This window comes from Oncorhynchus gorbuscha, linkage group LG05 (genome assembly GCF_021184085.1).
Source record: "Oncorhynchus gorbuscha isolate QuinsamMale2020 ecotype Even-year linkage group LG05, OgorEven_v1.0, whole genome shotgun sequence".
Taxonomy (NCBI): Eukaryota; Metazoa; Chordata; class Actinopteri; order Salmoniformes; family Salmonidae; genus Oncorhynchus; species Oncorhynchus gorbuscha.
In genome coordinates this window covers 93,400,787-93,423,140 of record NC_060177.1, presented here as the reverse complement: position 1 = coordinate 93,423,140, position 22,354 = coordinate 93,400,787, and the positions used below count along the sequence as shown (strand labels likewise).

The 22,354-nt window shown below is 48.3% G+C and overlaps 1 protein-coding gene across 1 annotated transcript; it reads left to right on the top strand.

Annotated features, from left to right (window-relative positions):
* Nucleotides 1–907: 907 nt before the first annotated feature.
* On the top strand, nucleotides 908–12,648 carry LOC124034968 (vegetative cell wall protein gp1-like). The gene is made up of 5 exons (XM_046348358.1): nucleotides 908–1,022; nucleotides 2,867–3,027; nucleotides 6,835–7,045; nucleotides 11,026–12,179; nucleotides 12,226–12,648. Exons 1-5 carry the CDS (start codon nucleotides 908–910, stop codon nucleotides 12,646–12,648), a joined length of 2,064 nt encoding a protein of 687 aa, XP_046204314.1.
* The last annotated feature ends 9,706 nt before the right edge of the window (nucleotides 12,649–22,354 follow it).

Genomic DNA, 22,354 nt, shown 5'->3' with positions numbered 1-22,354 from the left:
AACCAGGCGCTTGAAAATAACCAGGCGCTTGAAAATAACCAGGCGCTTGAAAATGACCAGGTGCTTGAAAATAACCAGACTCTTGAAAATAACCAGGCTCTTGAAAATAACCAGACTCTTGAAAATAACCAGGCGCTTGAAAATAACCAGGCGCTTGAAAATATCCAGGTGCTTGAAAATAACCAGGCTCTTGAAAATAACCAGGCGCTTGAAAATAACCAGGCTCTTGAAAATAACCAGGCTCTTGAAAATAACCAGACTCTTGAAAATAACCAGGCGCTTGAAAATAACCAGGCGCTTGAAAATAACCAGGCTCTTGAAAATGACTTCTATTTCAGAAGTCCCGCCTCTCCCATGTCCTCACTGGTTTTTATGAGCATATACTCACATGGGTGATTGAAAGATGAGTAAGGTCCACAGTACAGTCCAGTTGGTGGCGGAAATGCATCTTAAAGTTGGTTGCCAACTTCAACTTGCCAACTGTCGTATAAAATCCGCAGAAGAAGAAGAAATATGAAGATTTAACAAAGAAACAAACTTTAAAAAATAACTATGTTTCCGCTTTCCATCGGAGTAGAGAACCCGTGAATTTGAATGACTCAAAAGCCCCCTGGATTCAGCCTTCCTGTCCCTGACCTTGTGCATTTCAAGTAAAAAAAAACAACCCAAATGTTTATCTCCCAGGACAATTTAACCAGCAACAGCATGCTAGCTAAACGTCCAAGGAATGTTTCATGTGTGTTTCAAATGAACATAGTTGCTTCACAGTTTTTATTTTTATTTTTGAACGTGAACGTGTCTGGGGGGGATAGACAAAATCAACATGCGCTCGATGGAGAACGCAGACTCACTCACGGAGCTAGTTTGGTCAGCACGTGAGAAACATACAGACCTGTCTGGAACAATAATGTACCAGCAGTATACCACCCTGCATACCACCCTGTACCAGCAGCATAACACCCTGTACCAGCAGCATACCACCCTGTACCAGCAGCAGCATATCACCCTGCGCCAGCAGCAGCGTACCACCCTGCACCAGCAGCATACCACCCTGTACCAGCAGCATACCACCCTGTACCAGCAGCATACCACCCTGCATACCACCCTGTACCAGCAGCATACAGCCCTGCACCAGCAGCATACCACCCTGCACCAGCAGCATACCAACCTGCACCAGCAGCATAACACCCTGTACCAGCAGCATACCACCCTGTACCAGCAGCATACCACCCTGCATACCACCCTGTACCAGCAGCATACCACCCTGTACCAGCAGCATACCACCCTGTACCAGCAGCATACCACCCTGTACCAGCAGCAGCGTACCACCCTGTACCAGCAGCATACCACCCTGTACCAGCAGCATACCACCCTGCATACCACCCTGTACCAGCAGCAGCGTACCACCCTGTACCAGCAGCATACCACCCTTTACCAGCAGCATACCACCCTGTACCAGCAGCATACCACCCTGTACCAGCAGCAGCGTACCACCCTGTACCAGCAGCATACCACCCTGTACCAGCAGCAGCGTTCCACCCTGTACCAGCAGCATACCACCCTATACCAGCAGCAGCGTTCCACCCTGCACCAGCAGCATACCACCCTGCACCAGCAGCATACCAACCTGCACCAGCAGCATACCACCCTGTACCAGCTACCACCCTGCATACCACCCTGTACCAGCAGCATACCACCCTGTACCAGCAGCAGCGTTCCACCCTGCACCAGCAGCATACCACCCTGCACCAGCAGCATACCAACCTGCACCAGCAGCATACCACCCTGTACCAGCTACCACCCTGCATACCACCCTGTACCAGCAGCATACAACCCTGTACCAGCAGCATACCACCCTGTACCAGCAGCATACCACCCTGTACCAGCAGCAGCGTACCACCCTGTACCAGCAGCATACCACCCTTTACCAGCAGCATACCACCCTGTACCAGCAGCATACCACCCTGTACCAGCAGCAGCATACCACCCTGTACCAGCAGCAGCGTACCACCCTGTACCAGCAGCATACCACCCTGTACCAGCAGCAGCATACCACCCTGTACCAGCAGCATACCACCCTGCGCCAGCAGCATACCACCCTGTACTAGCAGCATACCACCCTGTACCAGCAGCATACCACCCTGTACCAGCAGCATACCACCCTTTACCAGCAGCATACCACCCTGTACCAATTCCCCAGGGCAGTGATTGGGGACACTGCCCAGTCTTTTGGATGGGACGTTAAACGGGTGACCTGACTCTCTGAGGTCACTAAAGATCCCATGGCACTTATCGTAAGAGTAGGGTTGTTAACCCCGGTGTCCTGGCTAAATTCACAATCTGGCCCTCAAACCATCACGGTCACCTAATAATCCCCAGCTCATTCACCCCCCCCCCCCCCCTCCCTCCTCTCCCCTGTAACTATTCCCCAGGTCGTTGCTGTAAATGAGAACGTGTTCTCAGTCAACTTACCTGGTAAAATAACGATTAAATAAAATGTAAAAAAGACCCAAAACTACACAGTGCTTTTAAACATTCTCATTGGAGCATTACAGGAATATAACCGAGTAGTTGAAACATTTCCAGCAAACAGACAATGTTCCTACAATGTTTTTGTAATGTAACTATGGACGTTCTCCATAACGTTCTGGGAATGCAGAGGTAACAACACATTGTTTGCTGGGTTGTCAAATCTGTCAACTGAAAGAAAGAATAAAGCTGCAGCTCAAATCAGTGTCCAGTTGAAAAACGTGGCTTCAAGCAGCTATACACGGCGATACACCCGGTCGATACATAGGACCCCAGATAACCTGCCATTTTACTGGGAACCATTTCACTACTGATAACGTCTGTTCTGTTGTATCAGCTGACCACCATAAAGAGACGGTGTTGGTGGCGTTGGTGGCGTTGGTGGTGTTGGTGGCGTTGGTGGCGTTGGTGGCGTTGGTGGCGTTGGTGGTGTTGGTGGCGTTGGTGGCGTTGGTGGCGTTGGTGGTGTTGGTGGCGTTGGTGGTGTTGGTGGTGTTGGTGGCGTTGGTGGTGTTGGTGGTGTTGGTGGTGTTGGTGGTGTTGGTGGCGTTGGTGGCGTTGGTGGTGTTGGTGGTGTTGGTGGCGTTGGTGGCGTTGGTGGTGTTGGTGGCGTTGGTGGTGTTGGTGGCGTTGGTGGCGTTGGTGGTGTTGGTGGCGTTGGTGGTGTTGGTGGTGTTGGTGGTGTTGGTGGTGTTGGGCCAAACCTTAGCTCAGATAGCTCCCGCTGACCAGAAGGAGACATACTGTAGGGTACGTCCCAAATGAAACCCTTTTCCTTATTTAGTGCACTACCTTTTGACCACTGCTCATTGGACTTTGGTCAGAAGTAGTGGACAACTTGATCGATGCCTTTGTTTTGCTGGTCGCTGCTCTCAGACATTCAATTGTTGCTCGGCAACTAAGCAAACAGAGACCTGAGACTTTACTGGTCCAATAACATTAAGGTTGGTGATTGGCTAAGTTCGCCCAAGTGGATCGGCGTGTGTTTATCCCCAGTCACATCCTTGGTTAAATATTAGCTCGATGAGTTACTGTGTTCACTGAGTTGACCTGTTGGGGAGATGAGACGTACCATGGAGCTGATAGTGGAGAACAGCTGAGTTGACCTGTTGGGGGGATGAGACGTACCATGGAGCTGATAGTGGAGAACAGCTGAGTTGACCTGTTGGGGAGATGAGACGTACCATGGAGCTGATAGTGGAGAACAGCTGAGTTAACCTGTTGGGGAGATGAGACGTACCAGGGAGCTGATAGTGGAGAACAGCTGAGTTAACCTGTTGGGGAGATGAGACTTACCAGGGAGCTGATAGTGGAGAACAGCTGAGTTGACCTGTTGGGGAGATGAGACGTACCATGGAGCTGATAGTGGAGAACAGTGGCAGACACATTGCTCATTCGATTGCTTTTTAAATGTTTAATGAAGATTCTATGTAAAAAAAAAAAGATAAGCACTTCACATTTCAGCCAGGACTATTCACAGAACAGCCCCTTTTGCTCCAGTAGGTTCTAAACAGAAAACGTCCTGTGGTATTCTACTGTGGTCTCATAGCAACTGACCACAATGCTTGTGGGGTTTCAACATAAAGTCATTTCCTTGGGTTTTCCTCCAGTTTCTTGACTTAGGCCTGGCTCCAGATCAGGACTTCCCTGTTCCTTGTCTTTAACGACCAAGATGACGGACACTTCCAGGTGATTACCGTTATCCTTAAATCAGGTGTTGTTTTTGACCGTGACACTGTCACGTATTTGGCCCCCTCAGACTCATCAATATGCTGTATCAAACTGCTCTCTATCAGTTTACTATTTAAGATCAATGGGATTGAAATATAGACAGTCCGCTGGAGATATAGAAATACATTCTACCAATGTTGTGGCCTGAAACACGAGAGAGACACAAACACAGCTGGTAGAATAACACACACAGTAGCAGGTCTGTCGGGTTTCTCTGTCTGTCTGGCTGGTTGTCTGTCGGGTTTCTCTGTCTGTCGGGTTTCTCTGTCTGTCTGGCTGGTTGTCTGTCAACCCCTGATTCTTTGTTCCTTCCTGACATTGTAATCAAGAGTTCAATTCTCATCCTTTGTTCTTTTTGCTCTCTTTCTTTTCCCTGCCGCAACAGCTGACCAGACAGAGAGAGAGAGACAGAGAGAGAGAGAGAGACAGAGAGACAGAGAGAGACAGAGAGAGAGAGAGAGAGAGAGAGAGAGAGAGAGAGAGAGAGAGAGAGAGAGACAGAGAGAGAGAGAGACAGAGAGAGAGAGAGACAGAGAGAGAGAGAGACAGAGAGAGAGACAGAGAGAGAGACAGAGAGAGAGACAGAGAGAGAGACAGAGAGAGACAGAGAGAGACAGAGAGAGAGAGAGAGAGAGACAGACAGAGAGAGACAGAGAGAGACAGAGAGAGAGAGAGAGAGAGAGAGAGAGAGAGAGAGAGAGAGAGAGAGAGAGAGAGAGAGAGAGAGAGAGAGAGAGAGAGAGAGAGAGAGAGAGAGAGAGAGAGAGAGACAGAGAGAGAGAGAGAGACAGAGAGAGAGAGAGAGAGAGAGAGAGAGAGAGAGAGAGAGAGAGAGAGAGAGAGAGAGAGAGAGAGACAGACAGACAGAGAGACAGAGAGAGAGAGAGAGAGAGAGAGAGAGGTCAGAACATTGAATGGCGGGAGGGGGATTATACAGACCTTTCATGTTTGATTTCCTTTCACGATCAATCTATCCTATCCCGAGATGAGGGTGAGAACAGAGAGAGAGGGACAGACAGTTCCGAGAGACAGACAGAGACGAGAGCTATTCACAGAGAGAGAACACCCTGATACAGAGAGAGAGACAGAGAGAGACAGAGAGAGACTCAGAGCCGAGAGAGACAGAGAGAGAGGCCACAGAGAGAGGCCACACAGAGACTCAGACTCAGACAGAGCCGAGAGGCCACACAGAGAGAGAGAGACACAGAGCCGACAGACAGACTCAGAGCCGACAGAGGCCACACAGAGAGAGGCCAGAGCCGACTCAGAGGCCACACAGAGAGAGGCCACACAGAGAGCCGACTCAGAGGCCACACAGAGCCGACTCAGAGGCAATTCTCAACACTTGGTTTGCCCCCAAAACTTGTGTAAACATTGTAACCTTGTAGCGCCCCTCACTGCCTGCATCTAGTACTACCAAAGAGCTCCCTACAGATCCTGTATCTCTGGAACTTCCTCAGAGAAAATTAGTTTATGCTCGGTCAGCAAGAAAACAACACTGCCCTTGATCGAGGCAGAAACACAATGGCTAACTGTAGAAGGAAGACACCTGAACCCGAGAGAGACACAGAGAGAGAGAGAGAGAGAGAGAAGGGGAGTAGAGAGAGAGAGAGAGAGAGAGGGGAGAGAGGGGAGAGAGAGAGAGAGAGAGAGGGGTGGGGGAATGGTCACAACATTGGAATGGCGGGAGGGGGGGGATTATACAGACCTTTCATGTTTGATTTCCATTAAAAAAAATACACTGTAATTGATCAATCTATCCTAATATAATAATATTATTTATTTATCTTAGCTTTAGATGTCTAGTTTCTTTATTCAGGGTGAGAACTAGGTTCACTGAGAGATAGCTGGGTTCACTGACCTAATAATAATAGTTCCGAGCAGCTTTAGGTCAATTAATAATTAATAATAATAATAATAATAATAATATAATAATAATAATATAATAATAATAATAATATAATAATAATAATAATATAATAATAATAATATAATAATAATAATAATAATATAATAATAATATAATAATAATAATAATAATATAATAATAATATAATAATAATAATAATAATATAATAATAATAATAATATAATAATAATAATAATAATATAATAATAATAATAATAATAATAATATATATAATAATAATAATATAATAATAATAATAATAATAATAATAATAATAATAATAATATAATAATAATAATAATAATATAATAATAATAATAATATATATAATAATAATAATATAATAATAATAATAATAATATAATAATAATATAATAATAATAATAATAATATAATAATAATAATAATATAATAATAATAATAATATAATAATAATAATAATAATAATAATATATATAATAATAATAATATAATAATAATAATAATAATATAATAATAATAATAATAATATAATAATAATAATAATAATAATAATAATATATATATGACGCCTTTCTGAAGGAAGCTATTCACATGGCCGTCTGAGATCTCTCCAGTCAACACCCTGATACAGCCTTCCTGTCCCTGAAAACATTTCTCTCCTAGCTCCCTTTTGTTACACACAGAGGCCACACAGAGCCGACTCAGAGCCGACTCAGAGGCCACACAGAGCCGACTCAGAGCCGACTCAGAGGCCACACAGAGCCGACTCAGAGGCCACACAGAGCCGACTCAGAGCCGACTCAGAGGCCACACAGAGCCGACTCAGAGGCCACACAGAGCCGACTCAGAGGCCACACAGAGCCGACTCAGAGGCCACACAGAGCCGACTCAGAGGCAATTCTCAACACTTGGTTTGCCCCCAAAACTTGTGTAAACATTGTAACATTGTAGCGCCCCTCACTGCCTGCATCTAGTACTACCAAAGAGCTCCCTACAGATCCTGTATCTCTGGAACTTCCTCAGAGAAAATTAGTTTATGCTCGGTCAGCAAGAAAACAACACTGCCCTTGATCGCAGGCAGAAACACAATGGCTAACTGTAGAAGGAAGACACCTAGAGAGTAACCCGACTTGAAGGGGAGTAGTGGAGTGAAGGGGAGTAGTGGAGTGAAGGGGAGTAGTGGAGTGAAGGGGAGTAGTGGAGTGAAGGGGAGTAGTGGAGTGAAGGGGAGTAGTGGAGTGAAGGGGAGTAGTGGAGTGAAGGGGAGTAGTGGAGTGCCCTTGATCCTGTAGACTGAAGGCGTAGGGAGACTACTGCTTGAAAGGTTTTCCGAATCTTCTCCTTCTCCTCCCCTCCAGGATGCCCTTTTGGGTGAATTCAGTAACAATTGGCATAGGGTTATTTAGAGGCTGATACCTGACCATTAAAGAAGACAGAAACTCAAGCTGCAGGGTATGTGGAAGTATTGTCAGAGAAGAACAATGGGCCAGAGTCAACATTGGCTGGGAGGGGAAACTCCAATCTTCAATCTGTTAGTCTTTATGCTGTGATGAGAGACGAGGGATTGTTGCTTACTGAGGCAGAATACAGTCAGCAGTGGCTACAGCGTAGCCAGTCAGCGCAGGTCACTGAGTGTCGTCCACTGCCTTGAGTTTAACATGCTACTGAAGTACCACGACACAGCCAAAAGAAAAGGCAGGTGAAACTAAGCTACCTCACATTACAAATGTCTCTCTCGGCTATAGCTCCGGGGGCTGAAATGTCACAGCTCTTTCTTTCACGGTTTAGAGGAGGAAGAAAATGGTCTTAAAAGACAGGGTCACTATGGTGATTTGTTGCATTTTCATTCCAACTACTTTGTGATTGTACAGGGGGGGGGGTAATCTGGGATCTAAATAGGGGCTGAAAGTGACTGTTTGGAAGGGAGTGTAAACTAAAACGTCTTCCTCTACCATCTGACAATGAAAGCAGTGTTTTTTACAATGTAATCCTTCCACTCTCTCAACGACAAATCAAATCACCTTTCTCTAAACATGCACTTCCTGTCTATATTACCTCAACTTACCGGTGCCCCCCTGTATAAAGCCCACACACATTGACTCTGTACCGGTACCCACACACATTGACTCTGTATCGGTACCCCCACACATTGACTCTGTATTGGTACCCCCACACATTGACTCTGTACCGGTACCCCCACATATTGACTCTGTACCGGTACCCCCACACATTGACTCTGTACCGGTACCCCCACATATTGACTCTGTACCGGTACCCCCACACATTGACTCTGTACCGGTACCCCCACACGTTGACTCTGTACCGGTACCCCCACATTGACTCTGACTCTGTACCGGTACCCCCACACATTGACTCTGTACCGGTACCCCCACACATTGACTCTGTACCGGTACCCCCACACATTGACTCTGTACCGGTACTCCCACACATTGACTCTGTATTGGTACCCCCACACATTGACTCTGTACCGGTACCCCCACACATTGACTCTGTACCGGTACCCCCACATATTGACTCTGTACTGGTACCCCCACACATTGACTCTGTACCGGTACCCCCACACGTTGACTCTGTACCGGTACCCCCACACATTGACTCTGTACCGGTACCCCCACACATTGACTCTGTACCGGTACCCCCACACATTGACTCTGTACCGGTACCCCCACACATTGACTCTGTACCGGTACTCCCACACATTGACTCTGTATTGGTACCCCCACACATTGACTCTGTACCGGTACCCCCACACATTGACTCTGTACCGGTACCCCCACACATTGACTCTGTACCGGTACCCCCACATATTGACTCTGTACCGGTACCCCCACACATTGACTCTGGTATCGGTACCCCCACACATTGACTCTGGTACAGATTCAATCTGTGGGGGTACCGGTACCGGTAAAGAGTCATTTGATTTGACTTACATAATTGTATGTGTCCATACAGCTAGTGGAGGAAGTACATTAAACTACACTGAAACCAATAATTCTCCATCCTGTTCCTGCTGAGAACAGGAAGAAACAGGTTCATCAGATTAATAAAACCTGCTAATAAATGAACCGGTATTTTCTACGACGGCCTTCGATATTCCTCCAAACATCAAACATCCTAATAGCACACATTACATGTACGCTGTGTACATGAACAAATATAGACACATCAAGTTAAAACCATACAAACTAATTACAAAAGGGACCCATGAGTCACATACAAACACATCATTTTAGAAAACACATCCTGTTGGACTCAATCCATTTCTATCAGCTAACAAGCTGCCAGGCAGGGAAACAGGGCCAGACATGGAAACGGGGCCAGACAAGGGAAACAGGGCCAGACAAGGGGCCAGGACAGTTTGTGTGGCACAGTGTGTGTCTGCCTCAGCCACTGACTGCACTGAGGCTTAGGAGACAAAGAGGTGAAACAAATCCTGTAGGATACAGAGCCAGCTGAAATCCCTCTAACCCAGACAGGAGCCTGCCAGCCAGCTAGCCAGAAAAGCAGCCAACAAGCCAGCTAGCCAGTAGTCAGTCAGTCATCCAGCCCAGCCAGCCAATCAGGCAGCCAGCCAAACAACCAACAAACCGGCCTGCCAGCCAACAAGCTAGCCAGCCAATCAGGCAGCAAGTCACACAGCCAGCCACCCAGCCAGCTACCCAAGCACCCAGCCAGTCAGTCAATCTTACAGCCAACCAGTCATCCAGAGAGAATAACCAGTCTTCCAGCATAACAGAGAGCAGAACCAGTCATCCAGAGAGAATAACCAGTCTTCCAGCATAACAGAGAGCAGAACCAGTCACACAACAGACTTTCAGCTCATTGGATGGGCATGCAACATGCACAGCAGCCAGAAAGCAGAACCAGCCAGCCAGAGAGCAGAACCAGCCAGCCAGCCAGAGAGCAGAACCAGCCAGCCAGAGAGCAGAACCAGCCAGCCAGAAAGCAGAACCAGCCAGCCAGAGAGCAGAACCAGCCAGCCAGAGAGCAGAACCAGCCAGCCAGAGAGCAGAACCAGCTAGCCAGAAAGAAGAACCAGCCAGCCAGAGAGCACAACCAGCCAGCCAGAGAGCAGAACCAGCCAGCCAGAGAGCAGAACCAGCTAGCCAGAAAGAAGAACCAGCCAGCCAGAGAGCACAACCAGCCAGCCAGAGAGCACAACCAGCCAGAGAGCAGAACCAGCCAGCCAGAGAGCAGAACCAGCCAGAGAGCAGAACCAGCCAGCCAGAGAGCAGAACCAGCCAGGTAGCCAACCAGGGCTCTGACCTTACCGCCTCCCATAACCTCCAGCTGTCCTGGCAGAAGCCACTCTGTTAAATAGGTGTTGTTAATTATTCTGGGATTGAAGCTCCACAAGCCTGCCTCAGTTGGAGCCAGATCCCCCACACCTATTTTTTGTACCACTACATCCCTGGCTACACACACACGCACACACACACACACGCACGCACACACACACACACACACGCACACATGGCTGAGCTATTGTACTAGGACTGTTGCTAGCTCGGCGACTGCATGTATCTGAACACGAGGTCGAACCATGAAAGTGCTTCGGTACCTCACAATTTCTCTCTCTCTCTCTCTCTCTCTCTCTCTCTCTCTCTCTCTCTCTCTCTCTCTCTCGAACACCTCGTGCTCTTTAGTGTTAACAGCATTCAGGCTGGTTTAAACAGGAGAACTTGTGCTCTTTAGTGTGGCATACTGGTGAAGGTAGCGTAGTCTGATTAATTTCAAAGACTGAGCTCCTGTCCTTTCAGTGGGTTTATTCTCTTAGTGTTGGTTCTTCAGCAGCGAGGCCCGTTAAGCCTAAACCTCATTGGAGTAATGTGTCTTTTGAAATCCCCCCCCAGCCATCTGCTCAGCCCTCTGCCCAGCCCCCCACCCCCCAGCCCTCTGCTCAGCCCTCTGCTCAGCCCTCTGCCCAGCCCCTCTCCCACCCCCCAGCCATCTGCCCAGCCGTCTGCTCAGCCCTCTGCTCAGCCCTCTGCCCAGCCGTCTGCTCAGCCCTCTGCTCAGCCCTCTGCTCAGCCCTCTGCCCAGCCGTCTGCCCAGCCCTCTGCTCAGCCCTCTGCTCAGCCCTCTGCCCAGCCCTCCTCCCACCCTCCCGCCGTCTTCCCAGCTGTCTGCCCAGCCGTCTGCCCAGCCCTCTGCTCAGCCATCTGCTCAGCCCTCTGCCCAGCCCCCCCACCCTCTGCCCAGCCTTCTGCCCAGCCTTCTGCCCAGCCCTCTGCCCAGCCCTCTGCTCAGCCCTCTGCTCAGCCCTCTGCCCAGCCTTCTGCCCAGCCCTCTGCTCAGCCCTCTGCTCAGCCCTCTGCCCAGCCCTCTGCCCAGCCTTCTGCCCAGCCCTCTGCCCAGCCCTCTGCTCAGCCCTCTGCCCAGCCCTCTGCCCAGCCCTCTGCTCAGCCCTCTGCTCAGCCCTCTGCCCAGCCCTCTGCTCAGCCCTCTGCTCAGCCCTCTGCCCAGCCCTCTGCCCAGCCCTCTGCTCAGCCCTCTGCTCAGCCCTCTGCCCAGCCCTCTGCTCAGCCCTCTGCTCAGCCCTCTGCCCAGCCCTCTGCTCAGCCCTCTGCTCAGCCCTCTGCCCAGCCTTCTGCCCAGCCCTCTGACCAGCCCTCTGCCCAGTCCTTTGCCCAGCCCTCTGCTCAGCCCTCTGCCCAGCCCCCCCTCACCCCCCCAGCCCTCTGCCCAGCCTTCTGCCCAGCCCTCTGACCAGCCCTCTGCCCAGTCCTTTGCCCAGCCCTCTGCTCAGCCCTCTGCCCAGCCCCCCTCACCCCCCAGCCCTCTGCCCAGCCTTCTGCCCAGCCCTCTGCCCAGCCCTCTGCCCAGCCCTGTGCCCAGCCCCCCACCCTCCCAGCCGTCTGCCAAGCTGTCTGCCCAGCCCTCTGCCCAGTCCTCTGCCCAGTCCTCTGCCCAGCCCTCTGCCCAGCCCTCTGCCCAGTCCTCTGCCCAGTCCTCTGCCCAGCCCTGTGCCCAGCCCCCTCCCACCCTCCCAGCCGTCTGCCAAGCTGTCTGCCCAGCCCTCTGCCCAGCCCTCTGCCCAACCCTCTGCCCAGTCCTCTGCCCAGTCCTCTGCCCAGCCCTCTGCCCAGTCCTCTGCCCAGCCCTCTGCCCAGCCCTCTGCCCAGTCCTCTGCCCAGTCCTCTGCCCAGCCCTCTGCCCAGTCCTCTGCCCAGCCCTCTGCCCAGTCCTCTGCCCAGCCCTCTGCCCAGTCCTCTGCCCAGTCCTCTGCCCAGCCCTCTGCCCAGTCCTCTGCCCAGTCCTCTGCCCAGCCCTCTGCCCAGTCCTCTGCCCAGCCCTCTGCCCAGCCCTCTGCCCAGCCCTCTGCCCAGTCCTCTGCCCAGCCCTCTGCCCAGTCCTCTGCCCAGCCCTCTGCCCAGCCCTCTGCCCAGTCCTCTGGTCTGGTAGTCAGGGATCAGGTGTCTCTATATATGTCACTAATGGCACCCTATTCTCATGTTGGACCTGGTAAAAAGTAGTGCACTAAATAGAGAATAGGGTGTAATTTGGTACACAAGCACCATCTTCTACCCCTCCCTCCCTCCCTCCTTCCCTCAGCCCGCCCTCCGCCCTCCGCCGTCCTCCCTCCCTCCCTCCCTCTCTCCCTCAGCCTCCCTCCCTCCGCCCTCCACCCTCCTCCCTCCCTCCCTTCCTCCCTCCCTCCCTCCCTCCCTCCCTCCCTCCCTCCCTCCCTCCCTCCCTCCCTCCCTCCCTCCCTCCCTCTCTCCCCTCCACCCTCCTCGCTCCCTCAGACTACCTCCCTCCCTCCCTGCATCAGCCCCTCTCCCTCCCTCCCTCCCCTCCTCCCTCCCCTCCTCCCGCAGTTCGCCCTCCGCCCTCCACCCTCCTCCCTCCCTCCCACCCATCGTCCTGATCTTATCACTTACACGTCCACCTCTCTATCCTCCTGTCTGATTTGGCTGTGGTAAGCTGACACCCAGTCATGGCCTACATCCCAAATGGCACCCTAGTTCCTAAGTGGTGCACTACTGCCCTACGGGCTCAGGTCAAAAGTAGTGCACTTAATACGGAATAGGGTGCCATTTAAAACTCAGCTATGGAGAATGTACCTAGATGTCTTGTGTCTGATTAATATGGAAACACGAGGAGGTAGGAAGATACCTGTCCTACCTCCTCTCCCCTTAGCTAGCTAAAACATGTCCTCTCTGGCTGTCGACTATAGATTAGGAGAACATGGAAGAATCTCAGATACGCTGCTAGATGACATGCTATATAAAACATTGTTTAAAAGGTTCAATGTTTCCACACTGGGAAAAGACGGCATTTCAACATTCAATTTACATTTGTTTGAGTTGTCAACTAATGTGAATTCAGTGTGAAATGAACAACCAAGGACGTGTACTCCGAGATACTCTAAACAGAAAAACCACCAAGGGAAATAGTGAACCCCGACCTAGCATTTAAAACAAATATACTACATTTGAACTTGTAGCGTTAATCACAGACAGTAACCAGGTTTCCATACAACCTTTTTATGAAGCAAATAAAGTACATGTTGGATAAAACACGACAGGCCTGATGGAAACAACACATGTGCAGGTAAACTTTCTAAATGTCTATGAAGACAAAAAATACTCTAGAAAAGGTTGATATCTTTAGTCTGCCTGACTGGCTGGTTCTGCTCTCTGGCTGGTTCTGCTCTCTGACTGGCTGGTTCTGCTCTCTGACTGGCTGGTTCTGCTCTCTGACTGGCTGGTTCTGCTCTCTGACTGGCTGGTTCTGCTCTCTGGCTGGTTCTGCTCTCTGACTGGCTGGTTCTGCTCTCTGACTGGCTGGTTCTGCTCTCTGGCTGGTTCTGCTCTCTGGCTGGTTCTGCTCTCTGGCTGGTTCTGCTCTCTGACTGGCTGGTTCTGCTCTCTGGCTGGTTCTGCTCCCTGGCTGGCTGGTTCTGCTCTCTGGCTGGTTCTGCTCTCTGGCTGGGTCTGCTCTCTGACTGGCTGGTTCTGCTCTCTGGCTGGTTCTGCTCTCTGACTGGCTGGTTCTGCTCTCTGACTGGCTGGTTCTGCTCTCTGGCTGGCTGGTTCTGCTCTCTGACTGGTTCTGCTCTCTGGCTGGTTCTGCTCTCTGGCTGGTTCTGCTCTCTGGCTGGTTCGGCTCTCTGACTGGCTGGTTCTGCTCTCTGGCTGGTTCTGCTCTCTGGCTGGTTCTGCTCTCTGGCTGGCTGGTTCTGCTCTCTGGCTGGTTCTGCTCTCTGGCTGGTTCTGCTCTCTGGCTGGCTGGTTCTGCTCTCTGGCTGGTTCTGCTCTCTGGCTGGCTGGCTCTGCTCTCTGGCTGGTTCTGCTCTCTGGCTGGCTGGTTCTGCTCTCTGGCTTGCTGGCTGGTTCTGCTCTCTGGCTGGTTCTGCTCTCTGGCTGGTTCTGCTCTCTGATTGGCTGGTTCTGCTCTCTGGCTGATTCTGCTCTCTGGCTGGCTGGTTCTGCTCTCTGGCTGGTTCTGCTCTCTGATTGGCTGGTTCTGCTCTCTGGCTTGCTGGCTGGTTCTGCTCTCTGGCTGACTGGCTGGTTCTGCTCTCTGGCCGACTGGCTGGTTCTGCTCTCTGACTGGCTGGTTCTGCTCTCTGGCTGGCTGGTTCTGCTCTCTGGTTGGCTGGTTCTGCTCTCTGGCTTGCTGGCTGGTTCTGCTCTCTGATTGGCTGGTTCTGCTCTATGGCTTGGTGGCTGGTTCTGCTCTCTGACTGGCTGGTTCTGCTCTCTGATTGGCTGGTTCTGCTCTCTGACTGGCTGGTTCTGCTCTCTGATTGGGTGGTTCTGCTCTCTGTCTATAAAATTAATGATGGGAGAAATGGTGGTGGAGACAATCTTTATGGGCAGATATTTATATATTAATTAATATTATATATGATATATTACATTAAGTAAATTCTTTGGTTCAAATCACGTTGGAAACAACATTGATTCAACCAGTTTTTACCCAGTGGGTTGCGATGAACTTCACAGGGTGGTGAAAGTGCATGTGATTAGCTTCATGCTTATTTCCAATATGCTTGGTTTGTCCGTTTGACAAATAAAAATGAATCTCGCTCTTTTGTCCATAATATTCTCATCAGGTAGGTTATATATTTTATCTGCGAGCTGTTGGCTAGAGTGCATGTGCAAAGACACAAACATTTTCTATATAATCGCAACACTTTTACTGTTAAAACCATCATTAGAAAAATGCAAAGGAAACCCATTTAACTTGAGTTTAACCGCAAAGGTTATTCTTATGTGCAGTACGTCATCACACACACAGCCTTTCATCTGTGACAAGTTAGTTTGATGGAAACACCGGTCTGCTGGGGGAAAATTTGCATGTTGTTTTTATGCAGATTTGAGAATATTTGCATGAAAATCTGTAGACCCTACAGTACTAACTTATTGCAAAACTAGCAACAGTCCGCATTTTACAACCACTTTTTAAAGTGATAAAAAAAGATGCCATTTTGTGAACCATACAGAAAACACAGAGCGAGATAATGAAAGGAGAAAAAAACATATAAATATGAATTCCATTACATTTGGGCTGAATGTATTTCAAATAATTTCAGAGATGAGCTGCCTGCAATGGGCTGAAACACTTCTTCTTAATGGACAGGTGTCCACTTCAAATCCCCCTGCAGCCCACACCCGCTCTCTCCTCTCTTTCTCTCTCCTCTCTCTTTCTCTCTCTCTCTCTCTCTCCTCTCTCTTTCTCGCTCTCCTCTCTCCTCTCTCCCCCTCTCGCTCTCTCCCCTCTCTCTCCCCCCTTTCTCCCCTCTCTCTCTCTCTCTCTCTCTCTCTCTCTCTCTCTCTCTCTCTCTCTCTCTCTCTCTCTCTCTCTCTCTCTCTCTCTCTCTCTCTCTCTCTCTCTCTCTCCCCCCCTCTCCCCCCTCTCTCTCTCTCTCTCTCTCTCTCTCTCTCTCTCTCTCTCTCTCTCTCTCTCTCTCTCTCTGTCACTAATGGATTGCTTTACATGCAGGATCCTGGAGAATGGGAAAGGATTGGGAGGGCTTAGACTCGGAAGCCCCCAGGATGTTCAGGCTTTTTTATTTTGCATAAATACTGCCGTTTAATTTCCACAACTAGTGCGTTTGTCAAACGTAACCTTTTTCCTCGCCATTACGTGGTAGAGCCGCTATTAAGTGGTAGAGCTGCCATTACATGGTAGAGCCGCCATTACGTGGCAGAGCCGCCATTACGTGGTAGAGCCGCCATTACGTGGTAGAGCCGCCATTACGTGGTAGAGCCGCCATTACGTGGTAGAGCCGCCATTACGTGGTAGAGCTGCTATTACGTGGTAGAGCCACTATTACGTGGTAGAGCCACTATTACGTGGTAGAGCCGTCATTACGTGGTAGAGCCGCCATTACGTGGTAGAGCCGCCATTACGTGGTAGAGCCGCTATTACGTGGTAGAGCCACTATTACGTGGTAGAGCCACTATTACGTGGTAGAGCCGTCATTACGTGGTAGAGCCGCCATTACGTGGTAGAGCCGCCATTACGTGGTAGAGCCGCCATTACGTGGTAGAGCCGCCATTACGTGGTAGAGCCACTATTACGTGACCACATATACCATATGACATATTTTAAACATGTATTTTATACCAGACGTGGTATCCAAAAAAAACTATTTTGGCAATTGCAAGTGTTTTTTAAGTTTTACCCTTTAAAAAAATATATATATATATTTTGTAATTCCCGAACTTGCCAAAAATAATCTCCATTATCCGGTTGGGAAAGTCACAGGACTGTACAGGCAGTTCTCTAGGCTCAACAGTGTAGGTGGTGATTGGCATGTACTGTACTGCACAGACTCACTTAGAGAGAGGTTGAACAGTTTGTTTCTTTGTGAATGACATTGGCATTTGTCAAAGAATGTGGTGAACAATCTGTACACAGCAAATACATATTTTTTCTCTCATCTTGTCAGACATAAATATGAGGTGAATGGGTGTATATATGAGGTGAATGGGTGTATATATGAGGTGAATGGGTGTATATGAGGTGAATGGGTGTATATATGAGGTGAATGGGTGTATATATGAGGTGAATGGGTGTGTATATGAGGTGTATGGGTGTATATATGAGGTGAATGGGTGTATATATGAGGTGAGTGGGTGTATATGAAGTGAATGGGTGTGTTTATGAGGTGAATGGGTGTGTATATGAGGTGAATGGGTGTATATATGAGGTGAATGGGTGTATATGAGGGGAATGGGTGTATATGAGGTGAATGGGTGTATATGAGGTGAATGGGTGTATATGAGGTGAATGGGTGTATATGAGGGGAATGGGTGTATATGAGGTGAATGGGTGTATATGAGGTGAATGGGTGTATATGAGGTGAATGGGTGTATATGAGGTGAATGGGTGTATATGAGGTGAATGGGTGTGTATATGAGGTGAATGGGTGTATATATGAGGTGTATGGGTGTATATATGAGGTGAATGGGTGTATATATGAGGTGAATGGGTGTATATATGAGGTGAATGGGTGTGTATATGAGGTGAATGGGTGTGTATATGAGGTGAATGGGTGTGTATATGAGGTGAATGGGTGTATATATGAGGTGAATGGGTGTATATATGAGGTGAATGGGTGTATATGAAGTGAATGGGTGTGTTTATGAGGTGAATGGGTATATATGAGGTGAATGGGTGTATATATGAGGTGAATGGGTGTATATGAGGTGAATGGGTGTGTATATGAGGTGAATGGGTGTATATGAAGTGAATGGGTGTGTTTATGAGGTGAATGGGTGTATATGAGGTGAATGGGTGTGTATATGAGGTGAATGGGTGTATATGAAGTGAATGGGTATATATGAGGTGAATGGGTGTGTATATGAGGTGAATTGGTGTGTCCAGGTTTTAAAGGTATAGTATGTACAAACCAGTGAGGTCCAACCCAGGTTGTAAAGGTATAGTATGTAAAACCCAAAAGGAGGTAGAACTGTAACATTACCACCTGGGCAACAATGAGGCTGAAATTCTATTCAATTATTTTCCATGGTAACGGGTGAAATACAAAGGACTGGGGATGGAAAAAGGAGAGGAGAGAGATAAAAGAGCAGAGAGGAGAGAGAGAAGAGAGAGAGGAAAACAGGGGGAGGGGAGAGAGAGAAGAGAGAGGAGAGGGAGAAGAGATAGAGGAGAGAGATATGAGAAAGGAGAGGAGAGTGATGAAGAGAATAGAGAGAAAGAGAGAAAAAGAGAGAGAGAGAGGCAAGAGGGAAATAAAAAGAGAGATAGGAATAGAGAGAGAGAGATAGACAGAGAGAGAAATAGAGAGGAAGAGAAATAGAGAGAGAGACAAGGAGAGAAGAGAGAGGCAAGAGGAGAGAGAGAGGGAGAGAGAGAGAGAGAGAGAGAGAGAGAGAGAGAGAGAGAGAGAGAGAGAGAGAGAGAGAGAGAGAGAGACAGAGAGAGAGAGAGAGAGAGAGAGAGAGAGAGAGAGAGAGAGAGCGACTCCCTGGCATCCTCTCTCTATATATACTCCAAGGCCACAAGCCTTAAGGTAATGATATGCTTTGGAACACTCCACATAAGCTCAGCCAATAATACAATGAGTGTATGAGCATATACTCCCTAATCCACTACCTGCATACTAGAGGAAGACATAGAAACAGGGCAGAGTCAGACTACGTCCTAGAGAGACTCTCTCTCTCTCTCTCATACTAGAGGAAGACATAGAAACAGGGCAGAATTAGACTACGTCCTAGAGAGACTCTCTCTCTCTCTCTCTCATACTAGAGGAAGACATAGAAACAGGGCAGAATTAGACTACGTCCTAGAGAGACTCTCTCTCTCTCTCTCATACTAGAGGAAGACATAGAAACAGGGCAGAATTAGACTACGTCCTAGAGAGACTCTCTCTCTCTCTCATACTAGAGGAAGACATAGAAACAGGGCAGAATTAGACTACGTCCTAGAGAGACTCTCTCTCTCTCTCTCATACTAGAGGAAGACATAGAAACAGGGCAGAATTAGACTACGTCTTAGAGAGACTCTCTCTCTCTCTCTCATACTAGAGGAGGACAGAGAAACAGGGCAGAATTATTCTACGTCCTAGAGATACTATTCTATACTATAGTGTCTTATACTTTACTACATTATACTTTACTATGCTATACTATATTATACTATATACAATACTATATTATACTATACTATATTGTATCATATTATACTATACTATATTATACTATACTACACGTTACTATACTATACTATACCATATTATACTATACTATATTATACTATATCATACCATACTATACTATACTACATTATACTTTACTATACTATATTATGCTACATTATACTATACCATAATATACAATTTTATACTATACTGTACTATATTATACTTTACTATACTATATTATGCTACATTATACTATATCATACTACATTATACTATACCATAATTTACCATTTTTTACTATATTGTACTATATTATATGGTCTAGCCTACATGGGGAATTGAGACTAGCTGATATCACAAACACAAATCACTCTGTAGCAATTAAACTCCAGGGAGGGGTTATTTTGTGTCTAACTCCTAATTATGATATCACTGTTCATCACATCATTTTAATAAATCAATACAATGCATGCTATCTCAGGGTGTCATCTAGTGGCCACACTGTCATACTGCAAAGACACAGAGCTGCGCCATCTGTCTGTCCTTCTCCTCCTCCACCCCTTCCTCCTCTTCCTCCTCCTCTTCCCCCTCCTCCCACTGCTCCTTCTCCTACTTCTCCTACTCCCCTAACCCTCCTTCTCCTCTTCTTCCCCCTCTTCCTCCTCCTCCCACTGCTCCTTCTCCTACTTCTCCTACTCCCCTAACCCTCCTCCTCCTCTTCCTCTTCCTCCTCCCCCTTCTCCTTCTCCTACTCCGCTAACCCTGCTTCTCCTCCCCACCTCCTCCTCCTCTTCCTCCTCCCTTTTCTCCTCCACCTCCCCTCCTTCCTCATTGCTCTACTCACCTAGGGTTCACAGAGGTCAGGTCAGTGACAAGGTTCCTCTCCTCCCTGCCCTTCACTCTGTCCGTTTGATGGTCCTTGTGTTGGCGGGTCAGAGAGGACGTGTCACTGAGGGGCTGACATGACATGACATGACATGACTCAGTGTAAAAAAGAACAGAGAGTTTGTGTCACTGAGGAGCTGGGCTGACATGACATGACATGACTCAGTGTAAAAAAGAACAGAGAGTTTGTGTCACTGAGGAGCTGGGCTGACATGACATGACATGACTCAGTGTAAAAAAGAACAGAGAGTTTGTGTCACTGAGGAGCTGGGCTGACATGACATGACATGACTCAGTGTAAAAAAGAACAGAGAGGTTGTGTCACTGAGGAGCTGGGCTGACATGACATGACTCAGTGTAAAAAAGAACAGAGAGAGAGAAGAGAGAGTGTAACTGAGTGTAACGTTCGTCGTCCTCGTCTCAGGAGTATGAAGGATCGGAGGACCAATGTGCAGCGTGGTACGTGTTCATGGTGATATTTATTACACTCAGAACACTAAAACGAAAATAACAAAGAGAATGACACGAAACGAAACAGTCCTGTCTGGTGACAAACACAAAGACAGAAAACAATCACCCACCAAACACAGGTGGGAAAAGGCTACCTAAGTATGATTCTCAATCAGAGACAATTAACAACACCTGCCTCTGATTGAGATCCATACCAGGCCAAACGCAAAACACAACATAGAAAAATGAACATAGACAACCCACCCCAACTCACGCCCTAACCAACCTAACACAAAGCCATAACAAAAGAACTAAGGTCAGAACGTGACACCGAGGAGCTGCACTAACATGTCTCAGTGTAAAAAAAGAGCAAGAAAAACTAAATTACAGGGAGAGAGATAAAGAAATACAGACATACATACACAGAGGTGGAGAGAACGAGAGAGATTTGGAGAGAGAGAGAGAAAAGAAGAAGGGTGGGTTGGTGACATAGAAGCCCCAATGACCTGTCTCCCGACCAGGCTGGGCTGAGTGACTTGCTGACTGGTTGTTAAGGGACATCCGGCAGGTCGGCTGGCCATGAGGCACCTCCAGTCCTCACGCTTGACGGAGCGCCCCTTGAGAGAGAGGGAGCAAGAAAGAAAGAGAGAGAGAGAGAGAGAGAGAGAGAGAGAGAGAGAGAGAGAGAGAGAGAGAGAGAGAGAGAGAGAGGGGGGGCGCTTGAGAAAGCACAACTCCAGGGATCCTAACAGATTGAGTTGACATGCTAACAATCTGATTGCACATGGCAGGAGGAGAGTGAGGGAGAGAGAGAAGGGAATGACAGAGGGAGAGAGGGAGATGAGCATAGGGAGGGAGAGAGAAGGAGAGAGAGGGAAGAGAGGAGGAGGGGGTGTTGCTGACCCTGCTGTCCTCTTTCTCTCTTTCTCTCCTTTTCTGTCTTCTCTCGTGATGTATGGATATGAAAGGAGAAAGGACAGGTTATCAAGCAAGAAGAGAGAGGAAAATACAGAGGAGGAATACAGAGCATTTCACAGAGCTGGAAAGGATGGGAGTGAGAGTGACATAGAGAAACAGAGAGGGCTAGGGTTAAGGGAGAGACAGCATCATCCTATTGACACTCTCCAAGGCATTTTACAGACAGGGATGGAGAGAGCGAGAGAGAGAGAGGTGGAAGATATACTGAATATGATATTGAACAAAAATATAAACACAATTAACATAGTATTTGTATGTATATGTATTATGGATCCCCATTAGTTCCTGCCAAGGCAGCAGCTACTCTTCCTGGTGTTTATTATGGATCCCCATTAGTTCCTGCCAAGGCAGCAGCTACTCTTCCTGGGGTTTATTATGGATCCCCATTAGTTCCTGCCAAGGCAGCAGCTACTCTTCCTGGGGTTTATTATGGATCCCCATTAGTTCCTGCCAAGGCAGCAGCTACTCTTCCTGGGGTTTATTATGGATCCCCATTAGTTCCTGCCAAGGCAGCAGCTACTCTTCCTGGGGTTTAATATGGATCCCCATTAGTTCCTGCCAAGGCAGCAGCTACTCTTCCTGGGGTTTATTATGGATCCCCATTAGTTCCTGCCAAGGCAGCAGCTACTCTTCCTGGGGTTTATTATGGATCCCCATTAGTTCCTGCCAAGGCAGCAGCTACTCTTCCTGGGGTTTAATATGGATCCCCATTAGTTCCTGCCAAGGCAGCAGCTACTCTCCCTGGG

What these genes read in the sequence shown, in the direction of transcription:
- LOC124034968 (XM_046348358.1), top strand. Translation starts at nt 908, where the DNA reads ATGTACCAGCAGTATACCACCCTGCATACCACCCTGTACCAGCAGCAT. An exon ending in CACACAGAGCCGACTCAGAG is followed by an intron (nt 7,046 to 11,025) that starts GCAATTCTCAAC and finishes ATCCCCCCCCAG; the next exon opens with CCATCTGCTCAGCCCTCTGC. An exon ending in TCCCAGCCGTCTGCCAAGCT is followed by an intron (nt 12,180 to 12,225) that starts GTCTGCCCAGCC and finishes CCCTCTGCCCAG; the next exon opens with TCCTCTGCCCAGTCCTCTGC.